General features: G+C 41.6%; 3 protein-coding genes and 1 pseudogene across 3 annotated transcripts; all 4 read right to left on the reverse strand.

The window, feature by feature from the left end:
* Positions 1 to 553: 553 nt before the first annotated feature.
* Positions 554 to 3,983, reverse strand: LOC143400416 (protocadherin gamma-A8-like). Its single transcript, XM_076857649.2, has 2 exons — positions 1,566 to 3,983; positions 554 to 574 (listed from the first exon to the last, which is right to left on the reverse strand). Exons 1-2 carry the CDS (start codon positions 3,981 to 3,983, stop codon positions 554 to 556), a joined length of 2,439 nt encoding a protein of 812 aa, XP_076713764.2.
* A 10-nt stretch (positions 3,984 to 3,993) lies between these two features.
* On the reverse strand, positions 3,994 to 8,758 carry LOC143400417 (protocadherin gamma-B4-like). Its single transcript, XM_076857650.2, has 2 exons — positions 6,194 to 8,758; positions 3,994 to 4,041 (listed from the first exon to the last, which is right to left on the reverse strand). Exons 1-2 carry the CDS (start codon positions 8,588 to 8,590, stop codon positions 3,994 to 3,996), a joined length of 2,445 nt encoding a protein of 814 aa, XP_076713765.2. The 5' UTR covers positions 8,591 to 8,758.
* A 2,610-nt stretch (positions 8,759 to 11,368) lies between these two features.
* LOC143399806 (protocadherin gamma-A7-like) lies at positions 11,369 to 14,236 on the reverse strand. Its single transcript, XM_076856830.2, has 3 exons — positions 11,848 to 14,236; positions 11,480 to 11,498; positions 11,369 to 11,378 (listed from the first exon to the last, which is right to left on the reverse strand). The coding sequence occupies exons 1-3, from the start codon at positions 14,234 to 14,236 to the stop codon at positions 11,369 to 11,371; spliced, it is 2,418 nt and encodes an 805-aa protein (XP_076712945.2).
* Positions 14,237 to 17,006: 2,770 nt separating this feature from the next.
* On the reverse strand, positions 17,007 to 19,326 carry LOC143400419 (protocadherin gamma-A6 pseudogene; annotated as a pseudogene).
* Positions 19,327 to 19,820: the final 494 nt, after the last annotated feature.

A 19,820-nucleotide genomic window follows, 5' to 3' on the forward strand; every position in this document is an offset into this window, starting at 1 on the left:
TATTAAAATTTACTGAGGGAACTACTCTGCATTATAAAGTCACAAAGGGATATTCTAACAGACTGCATTATTTCCTTATCCATGTACCTGCATGATACTAAAGTAATTATTTCAGAAGGAGAAATTTAATTCATAGTAAGTTTATTTACATAAATTTACTGAAATTAGTGACATTTTTCTAACCTATTACTCCCTTTGTTCAATGTTTTAAAACAACATCTTTAAGGAAAGCAAGGGTTTTTTTTCTATAAGGACAACTTTCCTTACCCTTTATTAAATTGCAAAATGTCAGTAATATAGTTGTCTCATCAAATCACTGTGGACCCAGATGCTACAGAGGGTAGGAAGTTAACTCCCACCTTGATATATATGTGACACAGGATGGAACGCTGCATAACCATAGGAAAATAGCTTTTTAAATAACAATAACAAAAGATTTATCTTGGGCTGGGGATGTAGAGCTCTTTTGTAGCATGTACAAGGATCTGGGTTTAATCTCCAGCACTTCTAAAAAAAAAAAAAAGATTCATCACATCTACATCTTATGATCAAATCAGGGCTTAGGTTTTTTATGCTATAAGAAGGAATATAGAAGATGTTTAGTCCAGATGGAATCATTTTTAATTTGTGTACAAGAACCTTTTGTTTTTAAAATCAACATTCTCAAGCTATCATCATTTTATATGGAAATACAACCTAAAAAGCTCATTAGAACTCTATTGAAATATGTTCTTCTGTATTTTACAAAATCCACTTTCTGTAGTTTAAAGGAATCTTTTATTTCAGATTTGATTTTGATGCTTTCACTTTTAGTTCTTTGACTTTTGGAAAAGGCTCATCCCAGGCTTTAGATTCCATATTTCCATTGGTATAGACTCAGGAAAGGGTGACTATTACCAAACACTTAACATTTATGAATCAGTCTTACCTCCCACCAAGATCTACCCTGTCAGATGTGTTTATGTTTTAATTACAGTAAGAAGTAGTAAAGCCTTGATGGGCCCAGATGCAGAATCAGAGTTCAAAAGATATTCAAAGTGAAGAAATCTTCAAGAGTCTAGGTATAGGTTAAAGACAATCATTATATATATATATATATATATATATATATATATATATATATATATATTATATATATATATATCTATCTTAGAATATATTAACTGTGTGTAGGTGGCTAACTAATTCTTAACTGGAGTGATAAAGTGAAAGGAATAAAAAGATTGAACAATTGAAAGCAAATGAAGGTTGAACAATTGAAAGCAAATTAAACAACTTATGACATTCAAGTTCAATTGTGTGTGTGTGTGTGTGTGTGTGTGTGTGTGTGTGTATGTGATGTTGGGAATGAAGAACCTGAGGACTCATAGAGGCTAGACAAATACTCTACCACTAATCCATATCCCAGCCTCAGAGTTCAATTTTGTAATATCACCACATACCCCAAACTTGGTGGCATGCCTTAAAAGTTACCTTCAACCATCTTCAAAACGTCTCAAAATGCATACATTTAAATAAAGTAAAATTCTTTTGAAATATAAAAGTAAAAAAAGAACTGAACTCACCTGAGCAACTTCATCTTTACACTCATGAAAATCTATGGGTGTTAACAAAGAATCATTTTTCTCATAGCTCTCTTGGCTAATGAGCATATCTGCATAGTTAGGCTGAGGAAAGATAACATGGCTTGTTTGAGAGCCTGCAGTGAGGGAGACCTCGTGGGAATAGGCCTGAAGAAAAGCTTGTATCCCATCAATGCCCACAAATTGTGAGGGGTGCACACCTGTCAGTCCACCTCCAGAGGCCTGGAGCATTCGAGATTTTTGCCAACGCTGAAGTCTGAGTGCCAGCAGCACAATGACAAAAGCAAGGAAGACACAGGAGACAACAGCCACTGCCACCACCAGGTGGAGTGTGAGGTCTGAATCATCTGAGACCCCAGGCGTCCTGACGCTGCTCAAGTCTGCCAAGACTTCAGGAATGCTGTTGGCCACTGCCACAGTAAGTGTGACTGTGGCTGAGAGGGGAGGCTGGCCATGGTCCTGGACAGTTACTATGAGACTCTGCTTGAATGCATCTCTATCCAGCAGGATTCTTGCTGTGCGCACCTCACCAGTGTGCAACCCCACTGAGAAGAGTCCTGGCTCACTGGCCTTGAGCAGGCGGTAGGACAGCCAGGCATTCTGTCCTGAGTCTCTGTCCACTGCCACCACTTTGGTCACCAGATATCCAAGCTCTGCTGAGCGGGGAGCCAGCTCCACACCAGTGGAGCCATCAGTGGGGAGGGTTGGGTACAGGATCTCAGGCACGTTGTCATTCTGGTCTAGCACATACAGGCTTAGTGACACATTGCTGCTAAGTGATGGGTCTCCACTGTCACTGGCAATTACCAGTAACTGCAAGTCTTGGATCTGCTCATAATCAAAGGAGCGCAATGCATACAGGACACCAGTGTTGGAGTTGATGGAGACATAGGAGGACAAGGGTGCTCCCTGGATGGTGTCTTCAGTCACAGAATAAGTGACCTGTGCATTTTCCTGGCTGTCAGGGTCATGTGCAGTCAATGAGAAAATAGAGGCTCCTTTCAGATTGTTCTCTGGAATATAAGCTGAGTACGAGGCATGAGGGAAAATGGGTGCATTGTCGTTGGTGTCTGCCACAATCAGGGTGATATAAGTTTCAGTAGACAGAGGTGGGGATCCTAGGTCTGATGCTGTCACTGTGATATTGTAAGTAGACTCTTTTTCTCGGTCCAAATATTTCCATGTAACCAATCTATAATAATTATCTATTGACTTTTCTAATTTAAAAGGTAAATTATCATGTGTGTAACAAACAACTTGACCATTCTTTCCAGAGTCTTGGTCATGCACATTCAAGAAGGCAATTACCGTACCAGGAAGAGAATTTTCCAATACTGGGTTAAACAAAGACGTGATGATCACTTCGGGTCTATTATCATTTACATCTTCCACCATAATTAGCACTTTGGTCCTCCCAAGAAGTGCTCCCACATCTTCAGCCTGTATTTCCATTTCATAAAATGAGCATTCTTCATAATCTAGACTTTTTGCTACAAATATTTCCCCAGTATTTTCATTAAGCTGGAATATGGGAGATTGTTTTTCATTTATTTTCCGGAATTTATATGCCACTTTTCCGTTGGCTCCCTCATCCGGGTCGCTAGCTCTTACTATAAGCAATAGGGTGCCTGGTCGCACGTTCTCAAGGACTTTGGCTCTGTAAATCGGTTGAGCAAACACTGGGGCATTGTCGTTTGTATCCAGCACTGTCACCTGGATGCGCACTGTGCTAGAGCGACGTGGGTCGCCGCCATCCGAGGCGGTGAGGACCAGGTGGTGAACAGCCTCTTCTTCTCGGTCCAGAGTGTGCTCCAGCACTAGCTCCGGGTTTAAGGTTCCATCGTCTCGCGTTTGCACGTCCAGGGAGAAGTGGTGACTGGGGCTGAGCTGGTAACTCTGCAGGGAGTTCACGCCCACATCCGGGTCAATGGCTTCTGGGAGTGGGTACCGAGCTCCAGGAGCAGCGATTTCATTAATTTTTACTTCCAGATCGTCAACATGGAATTTTGGGTTATTATCGTTAATATCAGTTATTTCTATTTCTACCCCAAAGAGTTCTCCTCCATCCTCAACGAGGATGTTAATATTTACAAGACACCGCGCGCTCTGGGCGCAGAGCTCCTCCCGGTCTATCCTGCCCGCAGTGATTAGGCTGCCGCTTTGTGGATTCAAAGAGAAAAGCTGCGTCCTACCTCTGGAGACAATTCGGACTCCGCGATCTGCCAGTTCCCAGGGTTCCAGTCCCAGGTCCTTGGAGACGTTGCCCACCAAGGTGCCTTTGTCCACCTCTTCTGGAACTGAGTAGCTAATCAGTGCTGTCCCGAGCTCCCACAATATCGCCAGGAGTGTGCACAGCAGGACCAGCTCGCCACGTCCTTGGTGATTCTTTGGAATCGCCATTGTCCTTTCGCTACAGGATCCTTTCAGAATATTCCCGGGGCATATGTGTCTTGTTTACCTTTTTGGGGAAGTCGTGGAGATCTTAATGTTACAGAAAATTTAGGGAAGCCCTAAATTTAGGACTGAATTTCGCTGCAGCCCAGCAGTTGGTTTTGGGAGCTGCCAGTCTTTGTGATGTGTGAGCACGGAACATCAGATGGCCTTCCGGTTGCAATTCTCTCCCAGTAAGTGAACAGCGGCGCTTGGAGTCCTAAGCAGTTACTGCACTTAGATACAGATTACTTAGATATGTAATAGTGAGGAAAAAAAAAATACTAGTTGCTTTTTATACTTTGTTTTGAATTTAGTTAATTTGTCTCTAAATGCATATTTTAAAAGAGATTGTCAAAGAGTGTAGGAGAAAGTGGGGGTGAAGGTTTTAGAAAGCATTAAATGATTGATTTTTGGAATAGCCTTATATTAAATTACTCGCTTTCGTGGAATATATTTGCTCCTCTTAAAAGAAATACAATAATTGTTCACACTGTGTCTTAAGCTTTACTGTAAGTGTCTTCAATATATGTTATCCAATAAGTGACAACTTCAGTTGTTCACTGAAAATGACTTAATTTTTAGGCTCAAACAGACCTATTGAAGATTGATTCAGAAGTTGTTTTATTTGGTATAAAATTAATCATTATACTAGCTTCCTAGAGAGTTGTTGCTTTTAAGTTTTCTTTCTAAATGCTATTTTGATTACACATTGATACTTGTTTTCAAATTAACATTGTGAAACTTTACCAGGAAATCCTTTTGCAATTCATATTTTATCAGAGATTATATTGTCGTACTGTTTCATTTAAAATATTTATTTTAATTTTTAATCTTTATATTTTAATGAATAGAAAATCCTTGAAAAGTACAAATGAATATACAACCAAAAGCAAATCTCCATTCCACCTCTTTATCCAGAGAGAAGATTGTATTTTAAAGCAGACTAATTTTTAAGGTAGACAAATATTCCAAAGTTGGTTTTAGATTGTTTTATAAAAACAACACTAGAAAGTAAGAAACACATAAGTATCACTAAGAAGCCAAACAATAAGTGCTACTACAAAAATTCTCTTTCCTTCAGTATTTTTTAAAGTAGCTATTAACTGGTGAGTTGCTAAAGGATACCTAACAAATAGTTGAGACAATGTACTATTTTAATATTCAAATCAGATTGGCACACTGTCTAAAAATTTGAAGCATTCAAAGCTACTCCTATTCAAAATGTACTAGAATGATTAGAAGACCATTGGGCAAGTTAGTTTAGGGCTGAAAAAAGACAGTTTAGCATTATATATTAGAAGTGTGTAAGAGAGGAACAACAGAGGCAAAGCATTGTTTGTCTTTTCTTTGATGGAAACTACTGAATGGGCTTCAATACAGAGTGGCCCTGAACACCCTATGCCACAGGTAAGAAAAATCTGCTTTCAATCTTTTGATAAGCAAGCATAATGAACCTTCTGCTAAGTAAATGGTTATGCTCGCTCGTGCGCACACACACACACACCCCACATACACAATACATAAAATTAGAAGGGGTCCTTGGAATAAAAGCCCAGATTGACTCCTTATTCGAGAAGAAAGTAAACATAAGAAATAAAACAACAGATGCCATAGGAAAGGAAACCATAGCTAAAATATCGAATAAAATATCTAGTTTTACTTTAAGGGTTTATTAAAATGACTATTTCTATATTATAGCATTTCCAAGTTAAAAATGTATTCATTGTATACAATATTAACCTACAGGAAGAAAACCTTATGGATAAATCCACTAACTTCTTAGGGAAGAGTTAATAAGTTACTACTTGTCTAAGGTTTTCACTTGGTAGTTAAACCACACATTGACAGCTTTGTAAACCTGAGCTTGGTAAGACACACCTATAAGCTATATAATTGCTCTTGCTTGGCTCATCCTTTGAAGAACTGAATGAAAGCTTTTTAACTGACCACTCTTTTTATTTATTTATTTTTTGGCTGTTCTAGAGATTGAACCAAAGGCCCGAAAGTTAGGCAAATGTTCTCTTCAAAGGCCTGAAAGTTAGGCAAATGTTCTCTTATTTAGTTCACTACCTGCCTCTCACTACAACTTTCTCACAAGATAGAAAATTGTGATTTTCCTGTGAACATGGAGAATTGAGTAGAAAATGAATACTAGGTCATGATCAATGGAAACTTACCTGATGGGAGGTTGACTCACTGGAATTACAAAGTGGAAACAAAGTTCCTGGTGACTCACTGCAGAGTATATCTTGTCCCGAACTCAGTGGATCATTACTTTGTAGGAAATTAAACTCTGTCTTTCCCGTATGTGCAACGCAGAGATTATAGGAATAAGGCAGAGTTCCCTCACTGTAGTTGGGCTGAATCACAGGTCCAGGCTTGGCGCACAGACCAGGTTGAAAGCAGCCCCAAGCCTCATTGCTGGAGGAGTGCCTCAGGCGCAGGGCAATAGCCAAAATCACTGCCAGGAGGAAGAGCACTGAGATCAAGGCCAAGGCCACCACCAGGTAGAACTGTAGCTCCGCCTGGGGGTCAGGGGGCAAAGGGCGGTCACTGAGGTCTGGCAGTGCCTCCTGAAGGCTGTCCGCGAAGACCAGATGCAGCGTGGCGGTGGCCGAAAGAGGCGGCTGGCCACCATCACGCACAGCGACCAGCAGGCGCTGGCGGGCCGCGTCCCTGTCGCCCAAGGCGCGAGCAGTGCGCACCTCGCCAGTGCGCAGCCCCAGGCTGAAGAGTCCGGGATCGCTGGCCTGCAGCACGTGGTAGGACAACCAGGCATTGTGTCCAGAGTCAGCGTCCACCGCCACCACCTTGGTGACCAGGTAGCCGGGCTCCGCGGCACGCGGCACAGTGTCGAAGAGCGCTGAGCCATCGGGCGCCAGCGCGGGGTAGAGCACCCGCGGCGCGTTGTCGTTGCGGTCGCCTACCAACACGCGCAGGCTCACGTTGGCGCTGAGCGCGGGGGAACCATGGTCACTAGCCTGCAGAATCAGCTCAAAGGATCGCAGCTGCTCGTGGTCGAAGGCTCGCTGCGCGAACACCACGCCGCTCTGTTCGCTCACAGACACGTAGGATAACAATGCCCGAGGCTCCAGGTCGCTGGCCGCGATGGAGTAGGAGACTTGGCCGTTGGGCCCCAGGTCTGGATCGGAGGCGCTAACTTGAGCGATGGAGGCTCCAGGAGGGTTGTTTTCTGCTATGTAGACTACATAGGAGGCCTGTTGGAAAACTGGAGCATTGTCGTTTACATCACCAATGTGTAGAGTGACACTAGAGCTGGAAGAGAGAGGCGGCTTACCCCGGTCAGTGGCTGTGATGGTTATGTTGTACTCTGGGTTCTTCTCGCGGTCTAGAACCCTTTCCGTCACTAACTTATATGTATTTCTTGAAGAAGTGAGTATTTTAAATGGAGTATCACCTTCTAATTTACAAATAACTTCTCCATTGTGACCAGAATCCTTGTCACGGATTTTAAGCAAAGCAACTAGTGTACCTAGCTCACAGTCCTCCATAATTAGGTTGGGTAGAGATTGGAATATCACTTCTGGGACATTGTCATTTTCATCTAGGACTTCTATCTCCACTGTACATTGTGCAATCATTCCTCCACCGTCCTTTGCTTCCAAAACAAAAGAATATTCTTTGATCTCTTCAAAATCTAATGTATTTATAATAATAATTTCCCCAGTATTAGAATTCAGGTCAAACTCAGGTCTCAGGCCAGCTTCACTGAAAGAGAAAGTGATTTCGGCATTGACACCTTCATCCTGGTCGGTAGCAGTCACCTGAAGCACAGTGGTTCCTGGACGTACGTTTTCTGGGAGGCTTACCCTATATATCTCTTGGCTGAACACTGGAGGGTTATCATTGGCATCAGTCACTAGGACTTGTATCTGTGCAGTGCTGCTGAGAGGTGGCTCCCCGAAGTCCAAAGCAGTCAATGTCAAGTGGTAGGATTTCTGCTTTTCCCGGTCTAAAGATGTCTTCAATACCATCTCCGGGTATTTACTGCCATCTGATTTCTCTTTACTCACGAGTGAGAAATATTCATTGGGACTAAGCTGGTAATTCTGTAGTGCATTGGTACCTATGTCTGCATCGTGGGCCGATCCTAATATAAATCGTGTGCCTGGCTGAGCAGACTCACTTATTTGCAGATCAAAGAAAACATGCGCAAATTTTGGCGCGTGGTCATTAATGTCCTCAATCTCCACGCTCACGTGGTAAAAGTTCAGTGGATTTTCAGCAACAGCCTCAAATTCCAGAGCACAAACTGGCTGCCTCCCACATATCTGCTCCCTGTCTAGCCTGCCGCTCACAAGCAGTTCCCCTGTCTCTGAGCTCACAGTGAAGTAAGACTTCTCCGAACTGATACGCAGTTTTCGAGTCGGTAACTCCAGGACACGGAACCCTAGGTCCTTGGCGAGGTTCCCCACTACCGAGCCCATGGGCATTTCCTCGGGAATCCTGTAGCGGATCTGCTCAGAGAGCGCCCGGCAGAACAAAGACAGTAGGAAGGGAAGGAGCACTGACCGCCTGTGAGTCTGGCCCCTCTCCGCAGCGCCGCTCCCCATCCCTCTTGCTCCCCTCTGCTTGCTCACCAGTCAGGAGACTCTGGAGTACGAATGATCTCCGTATTGCAGATATTCGGAGCTCCGAAAGGACTCTTAGTTCCAGATCCAGTCCAGAAAAAAATATTCTTCTTTTCCGTAGGAAGTAGCGGTGTAATGGCTGGCACTGAAGAGTCACATATTGCTGCTCTGGAAAGCGCGCTGCGGTTGCGCGAGGAGATGGTGAGCTCCAAGCTCTCCTCTTTGGACAACAGCGGCGCCCAGAGTCCACAGGACGAAACTGCACCCTGTGCTGTCCCAGTTTAACCATTGTGTAGGAGCATTGTGTCTAACTGAAACTATGTAGGTTCGTGTATATATTTAATAATGTTTTAAACCATAATTTCAGACACGCTTTATCTCATCTTTTCAGGCTTTTAGGAAAATCACGTATATTTAGTACATAAATATTTTTCTGTGGCTCTAACCGTTCCACAATATTCAAATATGTATTTAGTGATACAAAGATGACTGCAACAAACTTGGCATAAGCCATCATAGAGTACAGTTGTTTTACATACTTAGCCATTTGTAATATAGTGGATAATGTCCCCTTTTTTTTCTCCTAAGGTTTCAACCCACTTTTCTACTTTCTTCAAGATGGTTAATTTGTTTTTTTTCCTCCAAAGAACATTAATAATGCTGAGATTTGTTTTAAAGAAGATGCAATTCGTACTTATCTCCAAATACATCTCTTTATCTAAAAGAGTTTCAATAATTTCCTTTTAGAAATATTACCTGAATCTCATTTCCACTATCTCAGGAAAAGAAATGAGGTTGTCTGAATGTTAGTCTGTTCCTTTCCTATTACACCATCATTCTCTAGGTCACAAAATATAATGTCAATATTCAAAGACACCAAAGAAATAATATATACATATTTTTGTGACACCGGGAATTGACCCAGGGCCTCATGTGTGCTAGGCAAGCCCTCACCACTAAGATACATCTGCAGACCTCAGAAATAATATTTTGCCTTGCAACATGAAATCACTGAGGTCTATTGTACTCTAACACTGGTCTCCACCCCGAACTTATTTTATACCTGATGATGATCTCAGAATTTCTAGATCCCTGGAAAGTTTGCTTGCAATGGCTCTGTGAATTTAGTGATAATTTCTCCCCCTTATGTAAAAAATAATTTTAAACATCTATCTAATTTTGATAAGAAATTTTGATCTGTCATGATAATCATATTTCTGCCAGATGACATTTTCTCACACAATATCAGTAGTGTTCCTTTGTAAAGTGATTGCACATCTGAACCCTGCAGAGTGAGTGAAATATCTCTCATGCTATTGCACTGTTTCTTATATGAAAAATGCTACCAAATACAACACTGGAAAAATATCCTTTAAATTAACACTGGAAAGATCCCAGGAATTGAGATTATCTTATTATCCACCTCTTACAAATTATCATCATCTGAAGTATTAAACTTCATGAAAACGCTATACAAAAGAATATCGAAGTAGTCCAAGATTGGGTTGTTTCTAGTTGAAATTTTCAGCATACCCAATAAATAAAAATGACTACCGTTCTAGAGTTTGAGTGCAAGAGATGGTTGTTTTGTAGAGCCAGCTTCTCCAATCTCCCACTTGTGGAGCCTTCAGAATACTCCACATGGATATACCACTAAAATGGTATCTTGGGATTCTATGTTAAAGCATGCAACTGCCTATTTCTTAAATGCCAGTTACAAATGGAAATATTTTGTTTGACATTTTATTGGTTTTCTCCAATGACCTTTAGTATGGCATTAGACACTGTGTCTTTTATACAGATGTTAATAAAAGTTGACACATTTTATTTTTTAAGTGTCAATCTCACTTTCTAGTAGCATCCCAACTTTCTTAGATACTTTAAAATAGATAAGGAAGCCATCACAATTTTTAAGGCCACCAAGCTAAGGTACACGGAAGTGGAAGCAGAACACAGAAAAAAATTCAGACTGGAAAATCCTTAAGAACCTTTTAGAGACTCAAATCATAAAGAGAATCCTGAGACGGCAGCTGAAGTATGTTTTGCTCTTCCTAACCTAGCACACAGAGAAAGACTCAATAATTCATTCTCTTTTATAAAACACATGAGTTAAGAAACTGGTGGTACTGCATATTGGTGCAACCACTCTGGAAAACAGTATAGAGATTCCTCAGAAAACATGGAATGGAACCACCATTTGACCCAGTTATCCCACTCCTGTATATATATATTCAAAGGATTTAAAATCAACATACTATAGTGATGTAATCACATCAATGTTTATAGCAACTCAATTCATAATAGCTAAGCTATGGAATCAACCTAGGTGCCCTTCAACAGATGAATGAATAAATTGTGGTATGTATGCACAATGGATTATTACTCAACCATAAAGAAAGATGATTTATGACATTTGCCAGAAAATCGATGGATCTGGAAACTATAATGCTAAGTAAAATAAGCCAATCTCCAAAAAAACCCAAAGGTTGAATGTTTTCTCTGATATGTAGAAGCTAACCCACAACAATAAAGGAGTGAGGGGATGAACAGAAGTTCAGTAGATTACACAGTGGGAGACAGAAGGCATGGAGGGGGATAGGAAAAGGAAATACAGTAGAATGAGTCTGACATTATTTTCCCATGTACATATATGAAAACAACACAGTGGATCCCACCATCATGGACATCCATACAAATTGGATTCTAACTAGAATACAATATATTCCATGCTTGCATAATCATATAAAAATGGATCTGCTTTCAGGTATAACTACAAAGAACCAATAAACAAATTTGTATTACTAAAGAAACAAGAAAAGAAAAAAGAAAAACAAGTGGTGGGGCTGGGGATGTAACTCAGTAGTGAAGCACTTGCCTAACATGAGCGAGGCAAGTTTAATTCCCAGCACTGAAAAAAATTAAATATGCTTGCAAGAAAACCAAGTGGAAAATAAGCGAAAGGTAAAAATACAACAGCTTACTTATTAATAATCTTGTACAAAAGGCTTTCACTACCTTTCAAATTAGGTACCATAACCTATGTGTTCTATATTAAATTATCAACAATTAAATAAACCAGTAAACTTTTTACCTCCTTCAAGCTTTCTTAACCCTTATCTTCAAAATACTTGTTTTACAAATAGGAACATTTCTTGGAAAACATAATGGTCATGGAAATAAAGATAAAGGAAGAACTGAACTCACCTGATTCCTTGGTACTTCATTCTGACATTCATGAAAATCTATGGATGTTAACAAAGAATCATTTTTCTCACAGCTTTCCTGGCTGATGAGTGTGTCCACATAATTGGGCTGGGGAAAGATAATGTGGCTCTTCCGAGAATCTGATGTGAGGGAGATCTCATGGGAATAGGTCTGCAGGAAAGTGCGCACCCCATCCATGCCCATGAAGTGTGAGGCAGGCAAATCCTCCAACCCACCACCTGTACCCTGGAGCAAGTGTGACTTGTGCCAGCGCTGCAGTCTGAGTAAAAGCAGCACAATAACAAAGACAAGGAAAACACAGGAGACAGTGGCCACTGCCACCACCAAGTAGAGCGTAAGATCCGAATCACTGGGGTCCATAAGCGTCCCATTGCTGCCAAATTCGGACAGGACATCTGGTATGCTGTCAGCCACAGCCACAGTGAATGTGACAGTGGCTGAGAGAGGTGGTTGACCATGGTCCTGGACAGCCACAACCAGGCTCTGTCTGAGTGTGTCTCTGTCCAGAAGGGCACGTGCTGTGCGTACCTCACCAGTATGCAGCCCCACAGAGAAAAGCCCTGGATCACTGGCCTTGAGCAGGCGGTAGGACAGCCAAGCATTCTGGCCTGAATCTTTGTCCACTGCCACCACCTTGGTCACTAGATAACCAGGCTCTGCAGAGCGTGGAGCCAACTCCACCCCAGTGGACCAATCTGTGGGGAGAGTGGGATACAGAATCTCCGGCACATTGTCATTCTGGTCCAGGACAAACAGGTTCAATGAAACCTTGCTGCTGAGAGGTGGGTCCCCACTGTCATGTGCAGTCACTCTCAGTTGTAGGTTGCGAAACTGCTCATAGTCAAAGGATTGAAGTGCATACAGGACACCAGTGTCAGAGTTGATGGAGATGTAGGAGGACACTGATGTCTCCTGGGTGGCGTCCTCATCCAAGGAATAAGTGACCTGGGCATTCTTGTTGCTATCAGGGTCGTGTGCAGTCACTGAGAAGATGGAGGCACCTCTGGGGTTATTCTCAGGGATGTAGATGGAGTAAGAGGAGTGAGAGAATGTAGGTGGGTTGTCATTGGTGTCTGCCACATGTATGGAGATGTGTGTTTCTGTGGACAGAGGAGGAGTCCCACCATCTATGGCTTTCAGTGTGATGTTGTACAAAGAGAGTTTTTCCCGGTCCAGGTTTTCTGCTGTGACCAATCTATAATAATTATCTATTGATATTTCTAACTTAAAAGGCAGATTTTCTGGAAGAGTGCAAGTCACCTCTCCATTCTTTCCAGAATCTCTGTCTTGGAGGTAGAAAAGAGCAATTACTGTCCCAGGAGGTGTGTCCTCAGGGATTGAGTTGCTTATGGACATCAAAGTCACTTCAGGAGCATTGTCATTTACATCTAAAATTGTGATTAATACTTTAGCTTTTGTCAGACTACCAGGACCATCCTGAGCCTGAACTTCAATTTCATAGAAGCTAGATTCTTCATAATCCAGGCTTTCTAAAGTTGATAATTCTCCTGTGAGGGAGTTCAGATGGAATATTTGTAGAAGTTTTGGAGTTATTTTTCGAAAAGAATATGTCACTTCCCCGTTGACTCCCTCATCTGGGTCAACTGCATTTACTGTGAGAAGTCTTGTGCCCACTGGTACATTCTCAGGTACAGCCACTTGGTACTGGGGTAGAGAGAAGACTGGTGTGTGATCATTCACATCCACTACTGTCACTTGGATATTCAGGATGCCAGATAAGGGTGGGTCTCCACCATCATAGGCTGTGAGGACCAGGTGGTGAGTCATTTCTTCCTCTCTGTCCAGCACCTGCTCCAGCACCAATTCTGGGTATTTATTTCCATCGTCTCCATTTTGCACAACCAGGGAGAAGTGGCGATTGGGGCTGAGCTGGTATTTCTGGAGGGAGTTCGTGCCCACATCTGGATCTCCAGCCTCATTTAGCGGAAACCGCATCCCAGGAACTGTATTCTCCATTATTTTTACGTTTATTCCTTCCATCAAGAATCTAGGAGCATTGTCATTAACATCCAATATTTCCACTTCTATAGGGTAAAGTTTCATTTCATCCTCAATAAGGATGTTAAAACTCACCAGACACCGCGCGCTCTGGGCGCAGAGCTCCTCGCGGTCTATCCTGCCTGCGGTGACCAAGCTGCCGCTTTGCGGGTTCAAAGAGAAAAGCTGCGTCCTACCTTTGGAGACGATGCGGACTCCGCGCCCCGCCAGCTCCTGGGGTTCCAGACCCAGGTCCTTTGCTATATGACCCACAAAAGACCCTTCGTCTGTCTCTTCTGTCACGGAGTAGAGAATTTGTCCTGCCCAGGCTTCCCACCAGGTCCCCAGGAATATGGAAAGGAGGACGAATCCTTTGTAGTTCTCGCCCCTCTGCCGAGCCGCCATTGTCGTCCTGCTGATCTTGCTTAGACCCTGAGCAGAGTCGGGATGTCCTGCTGAATGCAGATGTTTCTGCGTGGACTCCTCTGTATTCGGAAGGGAGATCCAGAACTCAGCTGTACAGAGGCTTGACTATGGCGCAGCTTGAAAGAGGGCTTGTCTGAAACTGCCGGATTTTTTTTGTATGTGCTGTAAACTCGGTGGTTCCTGTCGGATTTCATCACACCATTTTCCCCTGGTTGGTGAACAGCGGCGCTCAGAGTCCTTACTAAGTTATTGCATCATATTGAAGCAAAATAAACTGGTTTTACAGAAAATAGTTTCACCCCTCAAAAATATCCCTATTGTTTCTTCACTCCTAATATCTCTGATATACTTTAAAAAATCATTTTAAGACACTGGTTAATGCAATAATGTTTATGGATGGGTATTTATTAATCTCATATAATTTTTTGACTCTTTTGTGTTGCAACTTTGAAGTTACTTTTTAGGCACTCATACTTTTTGGAACGTAGAGAAAAATCAGTCATTGCAGCTAAAAAAGTAAACGTTTGATATATGTGTATATATGTGTGCATATTCATATACCTATAAATGTGTGTGTGTGTATATATATATATATATATATATATATATATATATATATATTTCCTAAAAATGACTTCATTATCTCCAGTATTCAAGTTTTCTAAGGTATTCCACAACATAAAATTAAATATTAAAGATCTCTACTAGACAATCCTAGACAATCAAAATATGTTTAATAAAATGTAACATAAGCTCAATAGATCAAATCAAAATAGTTTTATAGTTTTAAAGTCAGTACATTATAGATAGCTATTGAGAAGCATTCTGACATTTGCTTTTTTTTAACTTGCATTTAAAATTTCAATGGAAAGTCTACTTGATTTTCCAGACATTGAATTAATTATCTTCTTTCCTTTATGAGATTTTTTTCTATTGAAGAACCATTTATTTAGTTAGAATTCTGATTAGTTTATTGCCAAGCAAAGTTGTATTTTCTCATGATTCCTACTGAGTTTTACTTCCTTACTTAAAAAAAATGTCATCTCAACATAAGTTTGATCAGACTGGAATGTTTTTCACAAATGATAAAAGTGATCAATAATTTGATAGACACATCCCCCCATGCTTGAAAATTCAATATATGCTCAAAATCTCTGACAACCTATCTTAGTATTGATGATTTATTTGGTAGTTCAAAGAGTCTTACTTAGCAAATTTCATGATTCCCGAACATTTATCAAGTGGTCACTTTATATATGTATCATGACTGACCGACTACATGAATGAATGACTATTGTGAGAGTAGGATCTATTTTTTTTGATTAGTGAAATGTTTTGTTTAAATAAAATGATAACAGGTAACTCAGGTAAAAGAATAAAATAAACCTGTCTACTATCCATGAAACCCAGTTAGCTAGCTTTACCTATAATGACAGATATTCAAGATGCAGTAAAACCACCCAAAACTGGTGATATAGTAAAACACCATTCATATTCTCAAAGTGTAAAAAAAACACAAATAAATCATCATATTTGTATGAGACCATCTGAATCACATGACTAATACCCAAGATTCCATTTGTTTAAAATTATAATTTACTCTTAATATTTTTTTGGCACCAGGGATTGAACCCTGATGGGTTTAACCACTGAGCCACATCCCCAGCCCTTTTTAATATTTTATCTAGAGACAGGGTCTTACAAGTGCCTCTTTAAGTTGCTGAGGCTGGCTTTGAACTCATGATCCTCCTGATTCAACCTCCCAAGCCACTGGGATTACAGGTGTAGGCCACCACACCTGGCCAGCTTTACTCTTAAATTTTGCTAAAACACATCAAGGGATCATATCACAAATGTCTAAACAAATCAGATTTGAAAATATATGGAATCTCTTGATTAGCCATTTACAATTGGAAACTTGAAATAAACAATTGTATAATAATTGCAGAAATGCAAATATCACCATTGATTTATAAAAAGATGTATTACTTTTATCATCTTATTTAGAAGATCAATTCAAAGTGTAGTGTTTGTGTGTCTGTGTGTGTGTGTGTGTGTGTGTGTTTTGCAGTGGTAGAATTTGGACCCAGGGCTTTGTGCAAGGTAGGCTAATCTATATACTATACTCTCAGATCCCCAATGTTTATTTACAATTATTTAGTAGCATTGAAGAAATACAAAGACCTTTTTTGGGGGGGATACTGAGAATTGAACCTGGGACACTTTACCACTGAGATACATCCCCAGCCCTTTTTATCTTTTATTTTGTGACAGGGTCTCACTAAGTTGCTTAGACCTTTGCTAAGTTGCTGAGGCTGGTCTTGAACTTGTGATCTTCCTGCCTCAGCCTCCTGAGTTACTAGAATTATAGGTGTGCTCCACTGCTCCTGGCTACTAAGATCTTAGTCTTATTTAACAGAGGCAGTAATTCAGTTTTTTTAATATTAGAAAAAGAAAGGATTTCACAAATGTCTAAGATATGAGATGTACAAAATCAAAGCTTTCATATAAAAGAAAGGTTAAAAAATAAACTAAATTGTTTTTAAAGTCAAAATTTCAGAAAACCAAGATTGAAAAGAGGTTGATTTTATATAAAAGAAAAACATCAGAATTACATGATTTGCTGCAAAAGACTAAGAAAACTTAGTATGGATCAAAGAATTTTAAAATTTTCTATTTTTTTAAAAATAAAAAAATATAACCTCATCTGAACAAGGGAGTCTTCCTCTTTACAAAACCCTGAATCTTCCTATATCAAAAGAAGCTCATTTTTCTCACAACCCTCCTGGCTGACAAGCATGTGAGCATAGTTGGGCTGGGGGAAGATGACATGGCTTCTTGAGTCCAAGGTGAGCAAGACCTCATCAGAAAATGTCTGCAAGAAAGCCTGCATCCCATCCATACCCACAAAGTGCGAGGTGGGCACACTTAGCAAACCCCTATTTGCAGACTTCAGAAAGCTTGATTTGTGCCAGCTTTACAGTCTAAGCACCAGCAACACCATAATAAAGGCAAAGAAAATGCAGGAAACAGTAGCCACTGCCATTACTAGATAGAGTGTGAGGTCTGAGGCATCAAAGTCATGTGGGGGATTGAAATGGCTCAAATCAGCCAGAACATCAGGGATGATGTTGGCCACCACCACCATGAGTGGGACTGTGGCTGAAAGAGGGGGCTGGCTGTGGTCCTGGATTGCCACCACAAGACTCTGCTTGAGTGACTCTCTGTCTAGCCGGGACCTTGCTGTTCGCACCTCACCTGTGTGTAGTTCCACTGAGAATAGCCCTGGCTCACTGGCCTTGAGCAGGCAGTAGGAAGCCAGGAATTCTGACCTGAATTTCTGTCCACTGCCACCACTAGATAACCAGGCTTTGCGCAGCAGGGAGCCAGCTTTACCCCAGTGGAGCTGTCAGTGGGGAGGGGAGGGTACAAGATCTCAGGCACACTGTCATTCTGATCCAGCACCAGCAGGCTCAGTGATTGCATTGCTGAGTGATGGGTTCCCATTGTTACTGGCTATCACCAGTACCTGGATGTCTCTAGACTGTCCATAGTCAAGAGGAGCACAGTGTATACAGGACACGAGTCTTGGAGTTGATGGAGAGGTAGGAAGACAGAGGTGCTCCCTGGAGTATATCCTCAGCTAGGGAGTAAGCAACTTGGGCATTCTCTTCATTGTCAGGGTCCAGTGCATTCACAGAGAAGATGGAAGCACCTCTGGGACTGGAAGCATCTCAGTAACATATAGAAGGATGAATGGGAGAAAATGGGTGAGTTGTCATTAGTCTCTACCACATGTAAAGAAATGAGCTTTTCTGTAGACAGAGGCAGTATTCCTTTGTCTGTAGCTATCACAGTGATGTTGTACAAGGACACCTGTTCCTAGTCTAGAACTGCACTTGTCACTAATCCATAATAATCATCTACTGATTTTTCCAAGTCAAAAGGAGACTTTGTACAATGGAATATGTTACCAAGCCATTCAGTCTAGAATCTCGATCATAGACTTGAAAAAGAGTAATTACTGTTCCTGGAGGTACATTTTCAGTGACTGTTCTGCTTCCAGACATAACAACCACTTTTGGTACATTATCACTCACATCCAAGATGGTCATTAAGACTTTTGCTCGGTCTTGAAGACCTGACTGATCCTGGGCTTCAACAACCAGCTCATAAAAGCTAGAGTCCTCGTAGTCTAGAGTTGCAAAAGTTGAAATTTCTTCAGTTAAAACATTCAAGCAGAAAATTTGTGTGATCCTCTCTGTGATCTTCACAAAGGAATATGTAATTTGGGCATGGATTCCTTCATCCTGGTCTGTGGCATTTACGGACGACACAGGCAGATATTCAGGAACACTCATGCGGTAGATGGGCTGAGTAAACACTGGAGCATTGTCATTCCCATCTAGGACAGTTAACACAATTCGTGCCATACCTGAACAGACAGGGTTACCACCATCCATGGCAGTAAGGTTCAGGTGGTGAACGGCTTCTCTCTAGCAGTCCAGGGCACACTCCAGCACCAGCTCTGGGTACTTGGGCCCATGGGCTTGGTTTTGCACATCCACTGAAAAGTTTCTGTTACTGCTTGAAGTTCTGAAGTGAGTTATTCTCACATCAGGATAGACCTCCATCAGTCAAAAGCGAGAAGACGGAATTGCGTTTTCAAGAAATTTTCACTTCCAATTCTTCCTTTAAAGATTAGGGAGCATTGTCATTAATGTCCACTATTTCCACTTCCACTGGATAAAGATAACATTATTATCTTTGATAAGAATGTTAAAATTTATTAGACACCACACGCACTGAGTGCAGAGCTCCTCCTGGTCTATCCTGCCTGTGGTGACTAAGCTGTTGCTTCGCGGGTTCAGAGAGAAAGGCTGCGCCCTACTCCTGGAGACGATGCAGACTCCGCTCTCCATGAGCTCTTGGGGCTCCAGTTCCAAGTCCTTGATGACGTTGCTGACGATGGAACCCTTCTCTAGCTCCTTGGGAATAGAGTAGTGGATCTGTGCAGTTCTGGCTCCAAACAGCCACCCCAGATGCTGGCACCTCCGCAGAGCTGCCATAACTAGCTTTATGAACTTCTTTGGGATTATGAGTAGGAAGAACAGCGACAGATCACTTTGCATTCCTCAGAAACAGAGATCAAGGTCCTTAAACGAGCGGAGGCCGGTAGCGAATCATTTCTGGATGGAATTTCTGCGTACTTATGGTGTCTAATCTGTTTTGTGGTTGGAGGATGTAACTTGCAATTTAAACTTGCAGGTGTGGCCTGCAATACATGATAGGATAGCCAGGCATTGTGTCCTCAATCAGTTTCCACCACCACCACCTTGGTGACCAGGTAGCCGGGCTCCATGGCTCAAGGAACAGTGTCATTGGGAACTAGCACGGATTAGCGCACCTGTGGAACATTGTCATTGTGGTCACCTACCAACATGCACAGGCCTGCAGAGTCAGCTCAAAGGAACGAAGCTGCTCCTGGTAGAAGGCTCCCTGCATGTAGCATTACAATGCTTGAGGCTCCAGGTTGCTGGCCACAACAGAGTAGGGGACTTGG

Source organism: Callospermophilus lateralis, chromosome 5, assembly GCF_048772815.1.
Source record: "Callospermophilus lateralis isolate mCalLat2 chromosome 5, mCalLat2.hap1, whole genome shotgun sequence".
NCBI lineage: Eukaryota > Metazoa > Chordata > Mammalia > Rodentia > Sciuridae > Callospermophilus > Callospermophilus lateralis.

Excerpts from the sequence above, each read along its gene's own strand:
- LOC143400417 (XM_076857650.2), bottom strand. The coding sequence starts at position 8,590 with ATGGGGAGCGGCGCTGCGGAGAGGGGCCAGACTCACAGGCGGTCAGTG. Across the intron at positions 4,042-6,193 it reads GTGAGTCAACCTCCCATCAG|GTAAACAAGACACATATGCC; the intron begins GTAAGTTTCCAT and ends TTCCCCAAAAAG.
- LOC143400416 (XM_076857649.2), bottom strand. The coding sequence starts at position 3,983 with ATGGCGATTCCAAAGAATCACCAAGGACGTGGCGAGCTGGTCCTGCTG. Across the intron at positions 575-1,565 it reads GTAAAGATGAAGTTGCTCAG|CATAAAAAACCTAAGCCCTG; the intron begins GTGAGTTCAGTT and ends TCCTTCTTATAG.
- LOC143399806 (XM_076856830.2), bottom strand. The coding sequence starts at position 14,236 with ATGGCGGCTCGGCAGAGGGGCGAGAACTACAAAGGATTCGTCCTCCTT.